Raw genomic sequence first — 20,518 nt, 5'->3', positions numbered from 1 at the left:
CCAGCCTGGCCAACATGGTGAAACCCCCTCTCTACTAAAAATACAAAAATTAGCTGGGCATGGTGGCGGGCGCCTGTAGTCCCAGCTACTCAGGAGGCTGAGGCAGGAGAATCACTTGAACCCAGGAGGCAGAGGTTGTGGTGAGCCAAGGTTGCACCACTGCACTCCAGCCTGGGCAACAGAGCGAGACTCCATCTAAAAAAAAAAAAATTGCCATGTGGAAACCGTCCTTGTCTTGCCACTGGTTTGACCGAGGCCAGAACCACTTGCTTCTTCAACTTGCACGACAGTGGTGATGTTGTTAGGGTCTTCAGGGAGTGGCCCAGGGTTGTTTAAACTGACACTCTTTGTACTCTGACCTTCCTGGAACTCAGATGAGACAGTGTAGGATGCTGGACAAAGAATGAGAGGGTGTTGGGCGGGGGTGGTCCTTAGGACAGGGAGGCCCCAGGTGACCGACATCGCAGTAGTTCTTACAATTGTCTCTTGAGAAAGGAGACTGCAGGAGAATAGCGTAAACCCGGGAGGCGGAGCTTGCAGTGAGCTGAGATCCGGCCACTGCACTCCAGCCTGGGAGACAGAGCGAAACTCTGCCTTAAAAAAAAAAAAAAAAAAAAAGAGAAAGGAGACTGCAGAATGGTTTCCCCAGATGATTCTAAGCCCTCATCACTGCCTCCATTTGGAAACAGACTTTGGGTTTGTCAAACTATGCCCTTGCCCCCACCGTTCTATCTGCCCCTTTCCCCTTCCTCATCCCCCTGCCAACCCCCGTGTCAGTGATATGGCAAGAAGGCAGCCAGAAGGACTATTGTTTGGGCCAGAGAGGAAATTAGACTCTTGGCTGGAAGGTCTTTCCCTCTGAAATGCAGTTGTATTTGTAGCCAACAGGAGTGGTTCCTCCAAACAAGACCTCTCCCTCACCCTTGCCCTTCCCTTTTGCGAACTGAGGACGGGCTCATCTGCCTTTCTGAGGAATTCCAGGAGCAGTCCAGTGCAGGAGAGCACAGGGCTCAAGATGTCCCCACCAGACCTGCAGATATATAAGCAGCAAAGAAGGAGGGCACAGTCATTGTTGCTATTTTAGAAGGGGTGGGGCTGAGAAACTTTACTAGAGGACACACAGTGCCAAGCAGGTAGACAGACTCTGTTTAAATGTTTTAAAATGCAGATAACCACAGGGTTCAAATTCTCCTTCCCACCCTTTGTTAAAACAAAAGTCGAAGCTGGGCTGCCAAAAAGCCACAGAGCTGCAGTTTGTTTCTCTGGGGCCTGGCCAGGCGGCATCAGTTGCGAAAAGGAACGAAGTTGCTCATGGCCCCATCTCAGATTGACAGAGCCTCCTGGGCTTTTGGCAGAGTCGACACAGGAGCCACTGGAATTGGGTCACCAAAGCCAGGGCCAGGGGGTGGAGTGGCAGGGACAGGGAGACCCAGAGGGCAAGGAGGTAGTCTGGGAAAGCAGGTGCCTCACCCCAAGGGCTTAAAGAACGTCAGAGAAAGAGCTGCATGAACGGCTAAGTGTCTCTCCAGCTATGGGCATTTGGGAAAGGAGGAGGCCCGGCAGAGAGCAGTGTCTAGACGGAGAGAAAAGGTGCCCTGTTATACGAGCTGGCACGTGTTTTCTATGTTCTGGAGGCATGGGAGGCACAAAAGCAAAACGCCGCTCTCAGGAAGTCCTCCAATATCCCTCTTTATTGAGGTCATGGCCTCTGCCTGGCATGTATGGGAGGGAGGTTGATGTTGGAACAAACACCTGAAGTTCTCATCAAAACGGCACTTTTTGTTGTTTTCAACCCTGTTGCCTCTAACTACCTCTCAACTTTGCCTGAAGTGTGAAAGTCTTGGGCTTTGGGCTGATTTCCTTCCCACCTTCCTTTGGAAAGAAAAATCCCCAGCCAGGAAATCCTTTGGCAGAGTTTTCATTAGACAGGGCAACTCGTTAACTATAGTTGCCTACAGGAAAGGCCTCAGGGAAAAAATGCCATTTCTACTCACCCTTTACCTCTACTAAACTGAATTTTCCTGTGTGCTGAGGAAAATTCTTAATTCTCACACACGTACTTACACACATACACACGTGGTTTACACAGACATACAAGCACACGTAGACTGAGCTCTGGCCGGCAACCTTTCCCACTTGTCTCTAATTTTTCATAACCTAAGCCTGCATGTGATGAGAACGGAAGATCCTATTTTATAGGGGCAGTAGTTGAGGCTATAAGGACCTGATCATTGCTAGTATTATCTCCATGCATTGTTATGGCACGTGTACTTTAGTTCATCATTCCATCAGTTATTCATTCAACAAACCCTTATTCCAGTGCTCTTGAACTTCGGCTGGCATCAGAATTTCCTTAAGGGCTACTGAAAACACACTCTTCTGGGCCCTACTCCCAGAGCTTTTGATTCAAAACTGAGAATTAAAAAACCTGAGAATGTGCAATTGTAACAAGTTCATAGTTGATGCTGTGACCTCCTCTGGGCTGGAAAGTGGAGAGACAGAATTCTTACCTTAAGAAGGTAATCCAGTAGGGAGGAGATAAGATGTCCAGTGGCCCAAACCCCAAAGCCACTCCTCCCAGTTCTCATCCCGGGGCTCTCTCCACTCAGCAAGCTACATTTTCTAGGGAGAGATCAAAGTTGGGAATTTCTGCCCTTGAGATCATTTGGGAGAATTTCACCCAGGCATCAATTTCCCCTGGTTTGGGCTTTAGGAGGGAGAGGGGTATGTTTCTGGACAGTGGAATTTCCCTGAGGTGACACGAAACAGGCTATTATTAGCAAATCCTGTCAATGCTGCCCAACTTGTTTTTCATTTTTCATTCTCTCTCTCTCTTTCTTTCTCTCTCTCTCTCTTTCCTTTCCCTCCCTCCCATCTCACTCCTCCTCTCTCCCCTCATTCTCCACTCTTCCTTTCCCCTCCCTTCCACCCTCCCCTACCCTTTCGCCCACCCTCCCATACCCTTCCCCCCACCTTCCCCTCCCCTTTCCCCAGCCTTTCCCCCTCCTCCTTCCCCTCCCTCCTCCCCCTCTCCCTCTCCCTCTCCCTTCCCCCTCCCACTTCCTTCCTTCCTTCCTCTTTTTGTGTGTGTAACACAAGGTTTCACTCTATCACCTAGGCTGGAGTATAGTGGTGTGATCTTTGGTCACTGCAGCCTTAACCTCCTGGACTCAAGGGATCCTCCCGCCTCAGCCACTTGAGTAGCTGAGACTAGGAGTGCGTGCCAGCACGTCCAGCTAATTTTTATATTTTTTTGTAGAGATAAGATTTCACCATGTTGCCCAAGCTTCGTTTTTTACCTGTTTTTTTTGTTTTCGTTTTTTTTTTTTTTTTTGGTTTGTCTTAAGATACCAGTTGTTAGCAAGAGCTCAGTAAATAGGAGTTGACTGAATTTCCGGTGAATTTTGCCAAGAACAGAACCTAAAAGCAGACTATGGACTTGTTCCTAACCCATGTTTCTTTTTTTCTTTTCTTTTTTGAGACAGCGTCTCACTCCCTTGCCCAGGCTGAAGTGCAGTGGCATGATCTCACTTCCCAGGTCCAAGCAATTCTCCCACCTCAGCCTCCCAAATAGCTGGAATTATAGGTGCGTGCAACCACGCCCAGCTAATTTTTGTATTTTTAGTAGAGATGAGGTTTCAACGTGTTGGCCAGGCTGGTCTCCAAATTCTGAACTCAAGTGATCCACCTGCCTCAGCCTCCCCAAGTGCTGGGATTACAGGCATGAGCCACCGTACCGGGCCCTGTGTTTCTTTTTTTTTTTTTTTTTTTTGAGACGGAGTCTCGCTCTGTCGCCCAGGCTGGAGTGCAGTGGCGCGATCTCGGCTCACTGCAAGCTCCGCCTCCCGGGTTCACGCCATTCTCCTGCCTCAGCCTCCCGAGTAGCTGGGACTACAGGCGCCCACAACCGCGCCCGGCTAATTTTTTGTATTTTTAGTAGAGACGGGGTTTCACCGTGGTCTTGATCTCCTGACCTTGTGATCCGCCCGCCTCGGCCTCCCAAAGTGCTGGGATTACAGGCGTGAGCCACCGCGCCCGGCCCCCTGTGTTTCTTTATGGAATACTTTTTGGGGGTCAAAAGGGAAATTGAAAGGAAATTGTAAAGGAAACCTTTCCCGTCTATGGTTAAACCTGTAACAACAACAATGAACATACTAAGAATTTACCGTATGTCAGCCATAGTTCGGCGTACAGTACATATATTAACTCATTTAGTCCTCACAGTGACCCGATAAGTTAGAGAGCTTTATTCTCCCTGTTTTACAGATGAGGGAAGTAAAACCAAAATGACCAAGGTCACAAAGCTAGAATATGTGTTTTTAAGCTGGTCTTTGAACCCAGGCCATCTGCCTTTTCCACGTCTGCAGTCATGCTTGTAGGAAAGTTGGCTGGGCTTTCAGATGAAGTTGCAAGTCTCTGACGTCTTCATTTCCCAAATTCAGGCCTTTTCCACTGACAGTGGCAGGAGCTCCTGCTGAGAGCAAGGAAGGGCCCGGGGAGCCAGTCACCCACCGTCATGCAGGATGGGAGGAGAGCTCACTTACAGTATGCTTGATCCTCCTCATGGGAATTTCCTGCCGGTTGAAAAGTGGTGTTTTCCCAAGTTTGTAGTGAACTCTTGGGGTTTGTAGTGTAGTCATGGGGCACATGACTCAGTTCCTACACTGCACTGTGATTGTTTTTAAAAACATGTTTTCCATTTTGCTTAGCATGACAAATGCACCCCACAGTGAACTCACAGTTTTCAAACTTGTCATTGAGGAATGTAGTCTCTTGGTAGGTGTGTGTTTGTCAGGGAAAGGAAGGTTGGATTTCTGTCGCTGGTGTGTCTTTTGTTGGGTTTTCCTTTTTTTTTTTTTTGAGGCAGTCTCGCTCTGGTCGCCCAGGCTGGAGTGCAGTGGCGCAATCTTGGCTCACTGCAAGCTCCGCCTCCCGGGTTCACGCCATTCTCCTGCCTCAACCTCCCGACTAGCTGGGACTACAGGCGCCCACCACCTCGCCCGGCTAATTTTTTGTATTTTTAGTAAAGACCGGCTTTCATCATGTTAGCCAGGATGGTTGGGATCTCCTGACCTTGTGATCCGCCTGCCTCGGCCTCCCAAAGTGCTGGAATTACAGGTGTGAGCCACCGCGCCTGGCCGGGTTTTCCTTTTTTTTAAACTTTCTTCCTTGTGCTTGCTTCAGCAGCACCTATACCAAAATTGGAATGATACTGAGATTAGTGTGACCCCGGCCAAGGATAGCAGGCAAATTTGTGAAGCACTCCATAAGAAAAAGTAAAAAATGTGAAAATGAACTTTCTTCCTTAGTTTTGAAATCTAGCTAAAAGACTAAAATTTTTCCTCAGTTAGGCAGGCATGGTGGCTCACACCTGTAATCCCAGCACTTTGGGAGGCTGAGGTGGGTGGATCACTTGAGGTCAAGAGTTCAAGACCAGCCTGGCCAACATGGTGAAAGCCTGTCTCTACTAAAAATACAAAACTTAGCCCAGCGTGGTGGTGCACGTCTGTAATCCCACCTACTCAGGAGGCTGAGGCAGGAGTAGAGTCTCGCTCTGTTGCCCAGGTTAGAGTGCAGTGGTGCAATCTTGGCTCACTGCAATCTTTGCCTGCCCGGTTCAAGTGATTCTCCTGCCTCAGCCTCCTGAGTAGCTGGGATTACAGGCATGTGCCACCATGCCCGGCTAATTTTGTATTTTTAGTAGAGATGGGGTTTCGTTGTGTTGGCCAGGCTGGTCTCGAACTCGTGACCTCAAGTGATCCATCCGCCTTGGCCTCTCAAAGTGTTGGGATTACAGGTGTGAGCCACCATGCCTGACCTTGTGTTGGCTAATTTCTTTTCGCAGTCACCTTCTGCCCTGCCTAATATTTCCTTAAAAAAAAAAAAGCAGCTGGGCATGGTGGCTCACACCTGTAATCCTAGCACTTTGGGAGGATGAGGCAGGCAGATCACCAGAGGTCAGGAGCTCAAGACCAGCCTGGCCAACATGACAAAACCCCATCTCCACTAAAAATACAAAATTAGCTGGGTGTGGTGGTGCACGCCTGTAGTTCCAGCTACTTGGGAGGCTGAGGCAGGAGAATCGTTTGAACCCAAGAGGCGGAGGTTGCAGTGAGCTGAGATCATACCACTGCACTCCAGCCTGGGTGACAGAGCGGGACCCTGTCTCAAAAAAAAAAACCCTCTTTTTTTTTTTTTTTTAATACTTCTGGTTCAGTGAATCTAGCCTTTTTCTGGATCAAGGATTCCTTTAAAAATCTGATGAATACTTTAAATTCTCTCCCCAAGAAAAATTTGTAATCACACTGCAGTAGTCAGGATAGGCTAAGTGATGCCGCAGGAACGAGCAAGTCCAAAATCCTAGTGACCTATAAAACAACAGGTTTATTCCTCACTCACACTGTATGTCCATCGAAGGTTGGATGAGACTTTTGTTTCCACTTCAGCATCCTCTGGGGCCCAGACTGATGTGAAATCACCATCTGGGATGTTGCCAATTGCCAAAACAGAAGGAAGACTAATGGAGGGTCTCATATTAGCAAGGCACATTTTGGCCTCTAAGTGACATATATCACATCCAATCTTGATTCATTAGTTAGACTTAGTCCCAAAGCCTCACCCAGTCACAAGGGGGTCAGGAAGTTCAAGCCTACCTACATGCCTAGAAGGAGAAGAAGCAGAAATACTTGGCAAACATGAAAACCCATGCATGCGATTTTCTTTAAAATGGGGAAAACGAAACAAACCAAAACAAAAACAACCATGTCGGCCACGTGTGGTGGCTCATACCTGTAATCCTAGCACTTTGGAAGCCAAGGTGGGAGGATTGCTTGAAGCCAGGAATTTGAGACCAGCCTGGGCAACAAAGTGAGACCACCCCCATCGCTACAAAAAATTTAAAAATTAGTCACGTGTGGTGTGCACCTGTAGTCCTAGCTATTAGAGAGGCTGAAGTGGGAGGATCCCTTGAGCCCAGGAGTTGGAGGCTGTAGTGAGTTCTGGACTCTACTGCACTCCAGCTTGGGTGACAGCTTAAAAATTAATTAAAAAATTTTTTTTTATTAATTTTTTTAAAAAAATTGTAAAAGCTGTGAAACAGATCATATATATTGCAGTATAAAAGTTAGAAGTTGGTTTACCCTTAGGTAGAGAACTATTGAAAAAATGACTGGTGGCCAGGTGAAAAACTAGTAGAGTTAGATGCTGGCTGTCTTTTTTTTTTTTAGAGATGGGGTCTCGCTGTGTTGCCCAGGCTGACCTCGCAAGAAGCAGTCCTCTCGTCTCAGCCTCCCAAGTAGCTAGGATTTTAGTTGGGAGCCACTGCCAAGCAGATGCTGATTATCTAATGGGAGAATGTACTTTTAAAATTTTAAAGTTTGGCCATCTGCGGTATCTCACACCTGTAATCCCAGCACTTTGGGAGGCTGAGGCAGGAGGATTGCTTGAGACCAGAGTTTGTTTGAGACCAGCCTGGGCAACCTGGTGAGACCTCATCTCTACAACAACAGCAGCAACAACAACAACAACAACAAAATTAGCCGGGTGTAGTGGTGCATGCCAGTAGCCCCAGCTACTCAGGAGGCCAGAGCAGGAGGATCACTTGAGCCCAGGAGATCAAGGCTGCAGTGAGCTGTGTTCACACTACTGCACTCTACCCTGGGTGACAGTGAGACCTCGTCTCTTAAAAATAAGTTTAAAAAAATTGGCCGGGCGTGGTGGCTCACACCTGTAGTCCCAGTGCTTTGGGAGGCCAAGGCAGGTGGATCACTTGAGCCCAGGATTTTGAGACCAGCCTGGCCAACATGGTGAAACCCTGTCTTTACTAAAAATACAAAAAAAAAAATTAGATGGGCATAGTGGCACGCACCTGTAGTTCCAGCTACTCAGGAGGCTGAGGCACAAAAATCACGTGAGCTTAGGAGGCAGAGGTTGCAGTGAGCCGAGTTCCCTTACCACTGCACTCCAGCATGAGCTACAAAATGAGACCCTGTCTCACAAAATAAATAAATAAAAATAAAGTAAAAAAAAAATAAAGTTACAAAGTAACCCAGAAGTATAATGGAGTGTGAGATTACACTGAGAAAGTAAGAGAAGCATAGGTAATACCAAATGGTTGTCCCAGAATCATTTAGACTTGACTCCAGAATATACAGCAGCCAGGTTCTTAAGCAGAGTGTCCACCCCAACAACCCTAGGAGACGTTATCAAACTATGTCTGTAGCTGGTTTCACCTCCATAACTCCTTTCCAGCCGCTCCACCCTTCTCCGAGGGCTCCTCTGCCAGTGTCCACTCTTCAGTTAGCCAGTATTCATAAAGAAAGAAACGTAAGTTAAGCAAGTTTGACTAGTGAACCGGGAAAGACCAAAAGGGAGACTTCTAAGTTCGCTTTATGGTCTCTGGTTAGGAATGGATTTTCCTGTCTGCTGATGGGTAACGGAAAAAATCCTCTGTCTGTTCTCTTGCTGCAAGGCTGCAGCATGAAGGTTTGGTTGAACAGTGATACCTACTGAAAGCAATTAGGTGCCATGGAATGGTAGTGCCAGCCTGCCAGGGCTGGGGGGCATGTCACCATCCTGCCCTACTTGGTGGAGGGCAGCTTTGTGGGGAGATTCAATGGGGGCATCCCAGGGGGACAGAGAAAGAGCTGTCACCAGATGCCACACCCTAAATGCCAGGGGATCTTTTAGAAAATTGTGTATATACAAATAAGGGGGAAAGGCCGGGCGCGGTGGCTCAAGCCTGTAATCCCAGTACTTTGGGAGGCCGAGGCGGGTGGATCACGAAGTCAGGAGATCGAGACCATCCTGGCTAACATGGTGAAACCCCGTCTCTACTAAAAATACAAAAAACTAGCCGGGCGTGGTGGCGGGCGCCTGTAGTCCCAGCTACTCAGGAGGCTGAGGCAGGAGAATGGCGTAAACCCGGGAGGCGGAGCTTGCAGTGAGCCGAGATCGCGCCACTGCACTCCAGCCTGGGTGACAGAGCGAGACTCCGTCTCAAAAAAAAAAAACAAACAAACAAAAAAAACAAATAAGGGGGAAAAATATCAAGGATTTGTTCATTTTTACAAGTCTGTTTTGGGGGGGAGGGAGGCATTTTTTTCTGTTTTTAAACAAGGTTAACTTGATTTAACTCATTCTGACAAGAGATATATGTGGAAATACTTTAAAAATTTTAAACATGAATCTATAATTACAAAGCAGATGATAAAAAATACACATAGCATTTGGAATGGAAAACAATGGAAGTTTTTCAATAATAGAGAACAAACAATATTATCTATTCTTATTTAGTAACAACTCATCTTAAAATTATTCATTTGATACATTTTTCATTGAGAAAAAAATATTCTTCCTACTACAGAGAAGTATATGTCCATCTTAGAAAAATTAGGAAATAGAGGTAAGCAAAGAACAAAGGAGCTGGTACTGTCTGTCATCCAGAGTTACCCCATGGTTAGAGCTTCCTGACTATACCCCTCCTTTTTCTGTCCATATATACTTCTTTTTTTTTTTTTTTTTTTTTTTTTTTAAGACTGAATCTCACTCTGTTGCCAGGCTGGAGTACAGTGACGCGATCTTGGCTCACTGCAGCCTCCGCCTCCTGGGTTCAAGCGATTCTTAGCTTCCTGAGTAGCTGGGACTACAGGTGTGCGCCACCATGCCCAGCTAATGTTCGTGTTTATTTTTAGTAGAGATGGGGTTTCACCATGTTGGCCAGGATGGTCTCGATCTCTTGACATTGTGATCTGCCCACCTTGGCCTCCCAAAGTGCTAGGATTACAGGGTATGAGCCACTGCATCTGCCCATACGTAATTTTTTTAAGCAAAAGTTAGGATCATATTTTATTTTGTCATCTGCTTTTTTCATTTAATATCAGAAACTGTTTATCAAAAATAATATTGTGTAATTTTTTTTTTTTTTTTTTTTTTTTTTTTTTTTTTTTTTTGAGACGGAGTCTCGCTCTGTGGCCCAGGCTGGAGTGCAGTGGCCGGATCTCAGCTCACTGCAAGCTCCGCCTCCCGGGTTTACGCCATTCTCCTGCCTCAGCCTCCCGAGTAGCTGGGACTACAGGCGCCCGCCACCTCGCCCGGCTAGGTTTTTGTATTTTTTAGTAAAGACAGGGTTTCACCGTGTTAGCCAGGATGGTCTCGATCTCCTGACCTCGTGATCCGCCCGTCTCGGCCTCCCAAAGTGCTGGGATTACAGGCTTGAGCCACCGCGCCCGGCCTGTGTAATTTTTTAATGATTCATATTATTTCATTGTGTAGCCATATTCCTAGGGGAATTTAAAAACCTACCCAGAAATTAATTTATTGATTAAAAAAAAAACAAAAGCTAGCTAAAGTAAAATTAGTCATAGATATTTTTAAAATTTAATTTGTTTTGGCCAGGCGTGGTGGCTCACACCTGTAATCCTAGCACTTTGGGAGGCTGAGATGGGAGGATCCCTTGAGCCCAGCGTTCAAGACCAGCCTGGGCAACACAGTGAGAAAGCCAGGCATGGTGGCGTGTGCCTGTAGTCCTAGCTACTCAGAAGGTGGAGTTGGGAGGATGGCTTGAGCCCAGAAGGTTGAGGCTTTGGTTGAGCTGTGATCGCCCCACTGTACTCCATCCTGGGTGACAGAGCAAGACCCTGTCTCAGAAAAAAAGAAAATTAATTTGTTTCTACTTTTATAATTTGAAAGAAAATAATCAAAAGAAGAAAATTTAAATTTCTTATTCTGTCATTTAAAGATGTCATTATTTTTGTTTTCCTTTCTGTTCTTTCCCCGTCATGTGTGTATGTGTATGTGTGTGTATGTTAAAAGCAAAATTCCTCATTAACTAAAAAAAAAACAAATTTAAAATCCTGTTGTGCCACACATTTAAAAATTGGAGAGGAGGTCTTATACTGTGGTTTGCTGAGATTCTCTGAGTATGATCCCAGAGACAGCACAGAGGGAAATAAAGTGCTGTGGGGCTTGGCCTCTGTTCCGCCACCCTTTCCTGGAGCAGGGAGGAAGAGGGGGCTGCTAATGGCCCTGTGTCTACTGCAAAGGCAGGCCAAAGGGAGGGAGAGTTGATTGTGGCAGTGGGAGATGGAATTGTACCCGATTAGGATTATGTCGAGAGCGGAGGAAATCATTTACACTCTCTAGGGAGGAGATGGACCTGAGGCAATTAGAATTTTTCCACCTCTAACTTTAGTGATTCTTGTATTACAGAGGCATACGTGATAGAGAAAAGCACCTGATCTTTTTGATGCTATCAGGAGAATCCTAAGACTTCTTTTGTCAGGAGGCCCCTCTGAGGCCCCTTGCAAGTGCTGATCCTCTAAGTTGGTGGGGAGGGGAGATGGGCACTAAGAAAGTGGAGCATTTTCTCAGTGATCTCTTAAGAGAGGAGGAGGAGACCGTCCCAGAAGGTGAGCATATTTAATGCTCACAAAACCTATAATGCAGGGGGTAGCCATCAGTGGTGCTGGAGAGATGCCTTGGCACTCATGCCTTCCTCCAAGGTGCTGGAAGCATCCTGGAATGAGAGACCTGCTTTGTTGTTATCATTGTTTTGTTTTGTTTTGTTTTGTTTTGTGACCGAGTTTCGCTCACCCAGGCTGGAGTACAATGGTGCAATCTCGGCTCACTGCAGCCTCTGCCTCCTGGGTTCAAACGATTCTCCTGCCTCAGCCTCCTGAGTAGCTGGGATTATAGGTGCATGCCATCATGCCTGGCTAATTTTTGTATTTTTAGTAGAGACAGGGTTTCACTATGTTGGCCAGGCTGGTCTTGAACTCCTGACCTCAGGTGATCTGCACGCCTCAGCCTCCCTAAGTGCTGGGATTAGAGGCGTAAGCCACTGCGCCCGGCCATTCTTTTTTTTGAGACAGTCTTGCTCTGTTGGCCAGGCTGGAGTGCAATGGCGCAATCTTGGCTCACTACAACTTCCATCTCCTGGATTCAAGTGATTCTCGTGCCTCAGCCTCCTAAGTAGATGGGATTACAGGCGCCTGCCACCATACCTGGCTGATTTTTGTATTTTTAGTAAAGATGGGGTTTCACCACGTTGGCTAGGCTGGTCTCGAACTCCGTCTGACCTCAGGTGATCCACCCACCTTGGCCTGGGATTACAGGCATGAGCCACCACACCCGATCTGTTGTCATCGTTCTTACATTCCCGCCCACTTCTATCCCATGTGTCTTTCACTCTGGCACAAACATTTATGAAAATTGATCACATGGCTTCCATGTAAATTAACTGGGTGAGGCCCAGCCATGCCAGCTTCAACCACGTGGGCACTGTCCAGGGACCTCCCTCTTCTGCAAGCTGCCCTTCTGGCTGGTACTCACCATGTGTGAGTGCCTCTCTGTCTTGCCTTGCCCACTCCCCAGGGTTCTGGCTGGTGTGGACCATCATCATCATCCTGAGCTGCTGCTGTGTCTGCCACCACCGCCGAGCCAAGCACCGCCTTCAGGCCCAGCAGCGGCAACATGAAATCAACCTGATCGCCTACCGAGAAGCCCACAATTACTCAGCGCTGCCATTTTATTTCAGTACGTACACCCAAGTCCCCATACCCACCCTCAGGAGCACAGGTGCAAAGACCCAGGGCTCAGACTGAATACTGGTGGCCAGGGCCCCTGTAGGCATAGGGGGTTTGTCTTCTCCCTGCCTCTCCATAAAGCAAGGTCTTGAAAGTATAGGAACAAGGGGGCACTCCTTCAGCACAGAGGAGCAGGTGCTAGGGATGCAGTTCCCTGAAGCCACTGGGCCATTCCAAAGCTCACAGTGGCTGGGTTCTGGCTGGATCTCTGCTCCTTTAGCACCTGCCTGCCTACCCACCTTCCTACCTACCTACCTACCTTCCTTCCTTCCTCTCTCCCTCCCTCTTTTTCTCTCTGTCTTTCTCTCTTTCTTTCTTTCCCTGCCTGCCTGCCTTTCTATCTCTCCCTCCCTCTTTTTCCTTCCTTCCTTCCTTCCTGCCTCCTTCCCTCCCTCCCTCGCTCCCTCCCTCCCTCCCTCTTTCTTTCTTTTTTTTTTTTTTTTTTTGAGATAGAGTTTCGCTCTTGTTGCCCAGGCTGGAGTGCAATGGTGCGATCTTGGCTCACTGCAACCTCTGCCTTCTGGGTTCAAGCGATTCTCCTGCCTCAGCTTCCAAAGTAGCTGGGATTACAGGCATGCACCACCATACCCAGCTAATTTTTGTGTTTTTGGTAGAGATGGGGTTTCTCCATGTTGGTCAGGCTGGCCTCGAACTCCTGACGTCAGGTGATCCGCCCACCTCGGCTTCCCAAAATGCTGGGATTACAGGTGTGAGCCTCCCCTCCCGTCCCCTCCCCTCCCCTCCCGTCCCCTCCCCTCCCCTCCCGTCCCCTCCCCTCCCCTCCCCTCCCCTCCCCTCTCCTCTCCTCTCCTTTCCTTTCCTTCCTCTTTGTTTTCCTTCCTTTCTTTCCCTTCCTTCCTTCCTCCCTCCCTTCATTCCTCTATCCCTCTCTCTCTTTAATGGCAGATAGTCAGATAATAGGACAATAATTATTAACATTTATTGAGCACTTACTATGTGCCAGGTACTGTGCTAAGCACCTAGTCCTTCTAGATGTGGAACTGAAACAGTTGTGGGCCGGGCTCGGTGGCTCACACCTGTAATCTCAGCACTGCGGGAGGCCGAGGCGGGCAGATCACTTGAGGTCAGGAGTCAGTATGTAACGTGAATGAATTGAGATTTGGGGTTCATTGGCCTGAATTCCTCCCATTTTGCTTATTTCTGTGTGATATGCCTGAGCAGAGGTTGCCATGAAAGGGGCAACTGGAGGGGTGGCATTGGGACTTTTGAGCACCGAGAAACTTAGTGACTCTGTGAAGAGCACTTCCCGGACTTCCCACATGTGACCTCTCAAAGGGTCAGTGGAGGCCCAGGTGTCCAATTTTCCAAAGCCAGTCTGCGTGTATTCTACAAAATAAACTTTCACAATTGTTTCTTTTTTTTTTTGAAGACAGAATCTTGCTCTGTCACCCAGGCTGGACTGCAGTGGCACAATCTCGGCTCACTGCAACCTCCTCCTCCTCCCGGGTTCAAATGATTCTTGTGCCTGAGCTTCCCAAGTAGCTGGGACTACAAGGACGTGCCATCACACCCAGCTAATTTTTGTATTTTTAGTAGAGATGGGGTTTTACCATGGTGGTCAGGCTGGTCTCGAACTCCTGAGCTCAAGTGATCTGCCCGCCTCAGCCTCCCACAGTGCTGAGATTACAGGCATAAGCCACCGTGACGGCCCATAATTATTTCAGTTCCACATCTAGAAGGGTTAAGTGCTTAGCACAGTGCCTGGCATATAGTAAGTGCTCAATAAATGTTAGTAATGTTATATTATAATTAAATTATCTGTGTCATAAGGCATTCAGCACATTCAAAAGATAACTCACCTAGCATGTTTTTAATAAGCTTTGGATGGCATAGGCCCCTTACCCTTCACCGGTCACCCATCTGCTCCTGATCTGAGCCAAGGTGAAGTTTGGTTTGTGTTTCCAGACCACCTCCAGCCACACTAGAGACAACAGAGATTTCTAACCCCCTAGCAAAAGACCCTGCGTAGTGCATTTGGAAGGTTAGGAGGAAGAAAAGTAGTTAAGAAGTCTAAGTCAGAGACCCTGACCCCGAGGCCTGTGGGACTTGGATGAAGGACACAGTCTAAGCAAGAACACGAGACTCGTATGCATGTGGAAATAGGTCCATTCCAGGCAGAAGTTGTTTTTTGGCCATCTACCACGTTTGCCTAATTCTCAGCCTTAACTCCCAACAGGCATGAAGTCCTTGCCTACGAAGCAGCTTTAGGGGCTCTCAGATTTCAAGCAGCTAGGTTAGGCCCCTCCCAAACTGTCCCTCTCTCTCTCTGCAGAATTGCTCACAGCTCTCTCTCCTCTGCCCACAACCAAGAGCTGTAGCCATCACTTGGTGGGTGCTCTGGGGTGGGAAGAGACAGTGCAAATGTTCAGCGGGAGCTTTGCAGTCTGCCCTAGAACATGACGAGCGCAGTAATTTCTCCTTCCTACCTCCTCATTTTAGGGTTTTTGCCAAACTATTTACTACCTCCTTATGAGGAAGTGGTGAACCGACCTCCAACTCCTCCCCCACCATACAGTGCCTTCCAGCTACAGCAGCAGCAGCTGCTGCCTCCACAGTGTGGCCCTGCAGGTGGCAGTCCCCCGGGCGTCGATCCCACCAGGGGATCCCAGGGGGCACAGAGCAGCCCCTTGTCTGGTCCCAGCAGAAGCAGCACAAGACCCCCAAGCATCGCTGACCCTGAGCCCTCTGACCTACCAGTTGACCGAGCAGCCACCAAAGCCCCGGGGATGGAGCCCAGTGGCTCTGTGGCTGGCCTGGGGGAACTGGACCCAGGGGCCTTCCTGGACAAGGATGCAGAATGTAGGGAGGAACTGCTGAAAGATGACAGCTCTGAACACGGCGCACCCGACAGCAAAGAGAAGACGCCTGGGAGACACCGCCGCTTCACAGGTGACTCGGGCATTGAAGTGTGTGTGTGCAACCGAGGCCACCATGACGATGACCTCAAAGAGTTCAACACGCTCATCGATGATGCTCTGGATGGGCCCCTGGACTTCTGCGACAGCTGCCATGTGCGGCCCCCTGGTGACGAGGAGGAAGGCCTCTGCCAGCCCTCTGAGGAGCAGGCTCGAGAGCCTGGGCACCCGCACCTGCCACGGCCACCCGCATGCCTGCTGCTGAACACCATCAACGAGCAGGACTCTCCCAACTCCCAGAGCAGCAGCTCCCCCAGCTAGAGCAGGCCCTGCCAGCACCCACAACTTGGCAAAGCAACCAGGGTAGGGGAGAACCACGAGAGAAGCATTAAGTGACTTTCAAAGACTTTCAGAGTACAGCCACTTGGTTCCTTTTTGTTTGTTTTCCTCCTTCTCTCCTGCATTTTCCTCCATCTCCAGGTACAGTTCGGGGTGTGGATGCTTCTCCTTCCACAAGGGCACAGTGTTGTGGAGGCTAAGTTGGTTCTGTGACTCATTCCTCATACTCCAACTCCATCTCCGTTCTTTAAAGTCAAATCTCACCTACCTGTTTGGATCAGAGAGATGTGGTTTAAAAGCCCCCAAGGAAAGAGGCTGGGACTGTGCCCTGTCATGATTCTTGGTGATGGATTAGGTTTGTGCTCTGATTCTAGTTTAAGAGAACGTTGCCGTGTCTCAGTCCAGGAGAGGCAGCCCATCTTGGCCCTGGATGAAAAAGGAAGCCCACAGAGGCCCAGGCCTTGTCACTGTGGCTGCCAGTGTCTGCCGAGCCAGCACTGAGCTTAATCCTGTGGGAGGATGAGAGCTGCTGGGCCATTGTATGATAGGTTGGTAGGGGCTTGTTGATCTGTCAAATTCCAGGTGACAAGATCGATGCACCCCATGTGCCCTTGAGGTGCCTCTTCCCCGGGCTCTGGCTGGCTGCAGGCTGGTTCTGGTGTGAAAGATGATACTGCCTTTTCTTCGTTTGTTTGTTTCCTCTAAAAACAAACAGCAAAAGACAGCTGAAAACAAGAACTTCACCGGTGGGCAGGCAAGAATTCTCTTCTGGAAACTGACGTTTGTGGCTCTTTCCCAAGTTGGCTTTCAAAGAGCCTGGCTGCCGTTGAGCCAGAAGATGTCTTGTGTGAAGGCTGGGGTGGAAGCTGTCTTGGAACCTCTGCGAGCCGGGGGCCCTAAGCCACAGCAGTGAATAGAGGCGCAGCGCTCGGCCCCTCTGCCCTTTGGTCTGTGTTCACAGGTGACCCGTGTCAGCCTGTGTTGCCAGCACACGCCCTGCGGGCCTTCATGTCTCACTGTTCCGTATGAGGAAACAGACAGCGGACTGAGGAAGCCATGGCCCCTGAGAAAGGGCCCCTGTGGCCTGGCTCTCACACAGAATTTTATCTTTGATTCTGAAGAAATATTTTTTGTGGGTTTTTCTTTCTTTTTTTTTTTTTTTTGGTGGCGGTTGTTGTTTGTTTTAAACTGACCACTTGGAAGAAATACCTTGGTTATCTGTGGTTTTCATGCCTTGTCCCTGCCTCTGCCCCCACCCCTTTTGAGTCGGGTGACTCATTTTTCTGTGTAGAGACTCGGTGGCCCAGGCAGGAGGTGGAAGCAGCCGTCCGGAAGGCCCTGGGGACGCTTGTGCCTGTTGCTCAGCTTCAGGTCACCGGCTGAGCTGTGACAGGAAAATCCGAATGGAGGCAGCAAACAGCCAAAACAAACATTCCCCGCCCGGCCCTGTGCATATAAAGAGTCTGTTTCTTCCCCCAACTCTTGAACGATGATGATATTCAGACGAAGCATTGATGTTATGGAAGAAAGAAAGAAAAAGAAAAAAAATATATATATATATGTGTATGTCCAAAAACAGACAAATCCAAGGCTGTGAGGTAAACATGTCTGCATTTGGATTCCACAAAACCAAAATCCATGTTGAACAAAGTGAAGTCCGTACACAGTGACTTTTTGGGTGAGCCGTGTGTGTCTGTCCATTGTGTGTGAGCCTCAAGCCCTGTTTTCCTGTGAAGATACTTTGAGTGGCAGCCATTCTCCCCACGTGAACCACACGTCTGGAGCACAGACAGCCCTCTCAAGGTCATTGATCTTACGCATTTACTGTTTACCGAACAAATGTCTGACTGTGTACTCGGGAGTACTCCGCAGCATTGTCGACTGCAGTCCCCTGTGTTTGCCAGATACTGTGCTTGAAGTAGAGGTTTTACTCTACTCATCACTGCGATTTGCACATTGCTCCGTGGACACTCGGAGGCCTGTGTTATGTTCCCTGTAAATGGAAGCGTGCTCTGAGCCTGTCTGCCTCCCTCGGCTGCTGCTGGTCCTCGGTACCAGCCCCCAGGGGTGTCCACAACCACTTGGGACAGAAGAAGGTGGAATTTCAGACAGAAGCTTGATTGGGTCTTCAATGACAGGCTTGGACTAGCTGTGGCCCAGACATCGGCCCTGCCCAGAATTGCCAGGAGGAGGCTTTGCAGGCTGTAGCGGGGCCACAGGGCCTGCCTCCCTCTGGTGAGTCCAACAGTCGCAAGCAAGCTAGCATGTGGCCAGAGGCGACCAGAGTGTGTCACAGCTCTCAGATGCCTTTCCTTCCACCTTTTTTTTTTTTTTTTTTTTTAAGAATCCCCAAATAACTCACTGAAGGGTCTCAAAGGCGAACAAGTTTTACCAAAATGAATCCTTTTTCAGTTAACAGATCAAATGGATGAGTTCTGACCCTCTCAAGTTCCTTTCCCCAGTTAGAGTGGGGAACTGGGCAAGTGTTAACTGTGGGACTCACTGCAGCGTCCTACCCTAAAGGCACGAGAAGACAGAAATGCAACCTGCGGAGCTGGGCTTGGATCCCAAGTCACAGTTTGGCCCCTGCTACAGGAGGCTGCCCTGCTCAGAGAGAGATTTAATAGGGAGCTGAAGGAATCCTTAGGGGGCCAGGGAGATGTGACTGAGACTGGTTTTCCACGTGAATGAGACGGGGTTGGTGGAGGGTTTGGTGCTACAGCCAGTCGGAAGATTTGCAAATGCGAACACATTCCTGTGTGAGGCACGTTACCCTTTGTCAGTTATTGTGAATATGTGTATTTTAAGCAATAAGATTCAGCTGGTCAGACTTTTCTGGGCAGTCTCGGTGACGCATTTCCTGTGCTGTGATTGTTCTGAAGACAGAGTGGCTCTAACCACTGTGAGAAGCCCGAATAAAAATTGATCCCCAAAATGCTACTGCTCTTTCTTGCTGCACTTCGTTCCCTTTTCTTCTTCCTCAGTCTTCAGGGAATTGCACCTCAAGATCCTAAACCACAAGCACTTTTCTCTACCCAGAGACTGAGAGCTTGTCACACAGCCATTGAGGACAGGGTGCTGGGCCAAAGAGAAACCACAGGGCCAAGGGCAGCTGGACAAGGCTGCTGGGTCCACACTCTGTCCTGAGGAGTCCTCCCCTCTCTCTGTCAGGGAATATTCCTGATGTTTGGAATACTTTGGAAAGTCCCATAAACAGGCTAAAATCAGATCCCGAGAAAGCAGAGACAAGTTTTGTCAGATACCCCGTTGCTAAAACATGGCTTGTTTTTGAGACAGAGTCTCACTCCGTCGCCCAGGCTGGAGTGCAGTGGTGCGATCTTGGCTCACTGCAGCCTCTACCTCCCAGGTTCAAGTGATTCTCCTGCCTCAGCCTCCTGAGTAGCTGGGATTACAGGCACCCACCACCACGCCCAGCTAATTTTTGTATTTTTAGTAGAGACAAGGTTTCACCATGTTGGCCAGGCTGGTCTCGATCTCCTGACCTCAGGTGATCCGCCTGCCTTGAGCTCCCAAAGCGCTGGGATAATAGGCCAGCCACCCTGACCTGGGATTACAGGTGTGAGCCACTGTGCCCAGCTATTTTTTTAGTTTTATTTTTTAAATAATAGAGACGGGCTGGGCGAGGTGGCTCACGCCTGTAATCCCAGTGCTTTGGGAGGTCAAGCTGGGCAGATCACTTGAGCTCAAGAGTTTGAGACCAGTCTGGGTAACATGGCAAGACCCCATCTCTACAAAAAATACAAAACTTGGCTGGGCGTGGTGCTGTGCGCCTGTGGTCCCAGCTACGTGGGAGGCTGAGGTGGGAGGATGGCTTAAGCCCAGGAGGTGGAGGTTGCAGTGAGCTGAGATCACACCACTACACTCCAGCCTGGGCAAAAGAGCGAGAAGACCCTGTATCCAAAATATATATATATATACACACACACACACACACATATAATATATATATAACATACATATATATATAGAGAGAGAGAGTCTAACTGTTGCCCAGGCTGGGCTCAAGTGATCCTGCTGGCTTGGTTTCCCAAAGTGCTGGGATTACAGGTGTAAGCCACTGTGCCCGGCCAAAACATGGCATGTAAAAGAAAGCAAGCACTCTGAGAGATCTTTTTTTGTTGACATGATAGACATGGGGGTGTATGCTTGACCTTGGAATTTAACACACAATATAATGTATCGAGTTGCCCACTTTCTGCCCAGCACTGTGTCAGAGGCCCAGGATAATGTCAGAGATAGAAGATGAGGCCTCTGCCCTCTAGAACTTACAGTTAGAAAGACAAAACGTGGCCGGGCGCGGTAGCTCACACCTGTAATCCCACCACTTTGGGAGGCTGAGGCGGGTGGATCACCTGAGGTTGGGAGTTCAAGACCGGCCTGACCAACATGGAGAAACCCCGTCTCTACTAAAAATATTATAAAAATCAGCCAGGTGTGGTGGCACATGCCTGTAATCGCAGCTAATCGGGAGGCTGAGGCAGGAGAATCACTTTAATTCGGGAGGTGGAGGTTGCGGTGAGCCGAGATCGCGCCATTACACTCCAGCCTGGGCAACAAGAACAAAACTCTGTCTCAAAAAAAAAAAAAAAAAAAATACCTGTGTGAAATAGTTAATTAACAATGTAAGTTTGAGGTGAAGTGAGTGGTACAGATATGGAGCTTTTCAGGGATAGTGGGAGGTAGTTTGAGGTCTTGAAT

General features: G+C 48.7%; 1 protein-coding gene across 2 annotated transcripts in view; it reads left to right on the top strand.

Annotated features, from left to right (window-relative positions):
* LOC105478335 (WW domain binding protein 1 like) overlaps positions 1-18,734 on the top strand; it is a 79,319-nt gene extending 60,585 nt beyond the window's left edge. For both annotated transcript variants that reach the window (XM_011735494.3, XM_011735495.3), the window contains exons 3-4: positions 12,373-12,534; positions 15,045-18,734. In XM_011735494.3, the coding sequence (XP_011733796.1) occupies positions 12,373-12,534; positions 15,045-15,781 (899 nt within the window). In that variant the 3' untranslated portion in view covers positions 15,782-18,734. The remainder of the gene's footprint in view (positions 1-12,372; positions 12,535-15,044) is intronic.
* Positions 18,735-20,518: the final 1,784 nt, after the last annotated feature.

This window comes from Macaca nemestrina, chromosome 9 (genome assembly GCF_043159975.1).
Source record: "Macaca nemestrina isolate mMacNem1 chromosome 9, mMacNem.hap1, whole genome shotgun sequence".
Lineage (NCBI taxonomy): Eukaryota > Metazoa > Chordata > Mammalia > Primates > Cercopithecidae > Macaca > Macaca nemestrina.
This window is presented reverse-complemented; position numbering and strand designations above follow the sequence as displayed.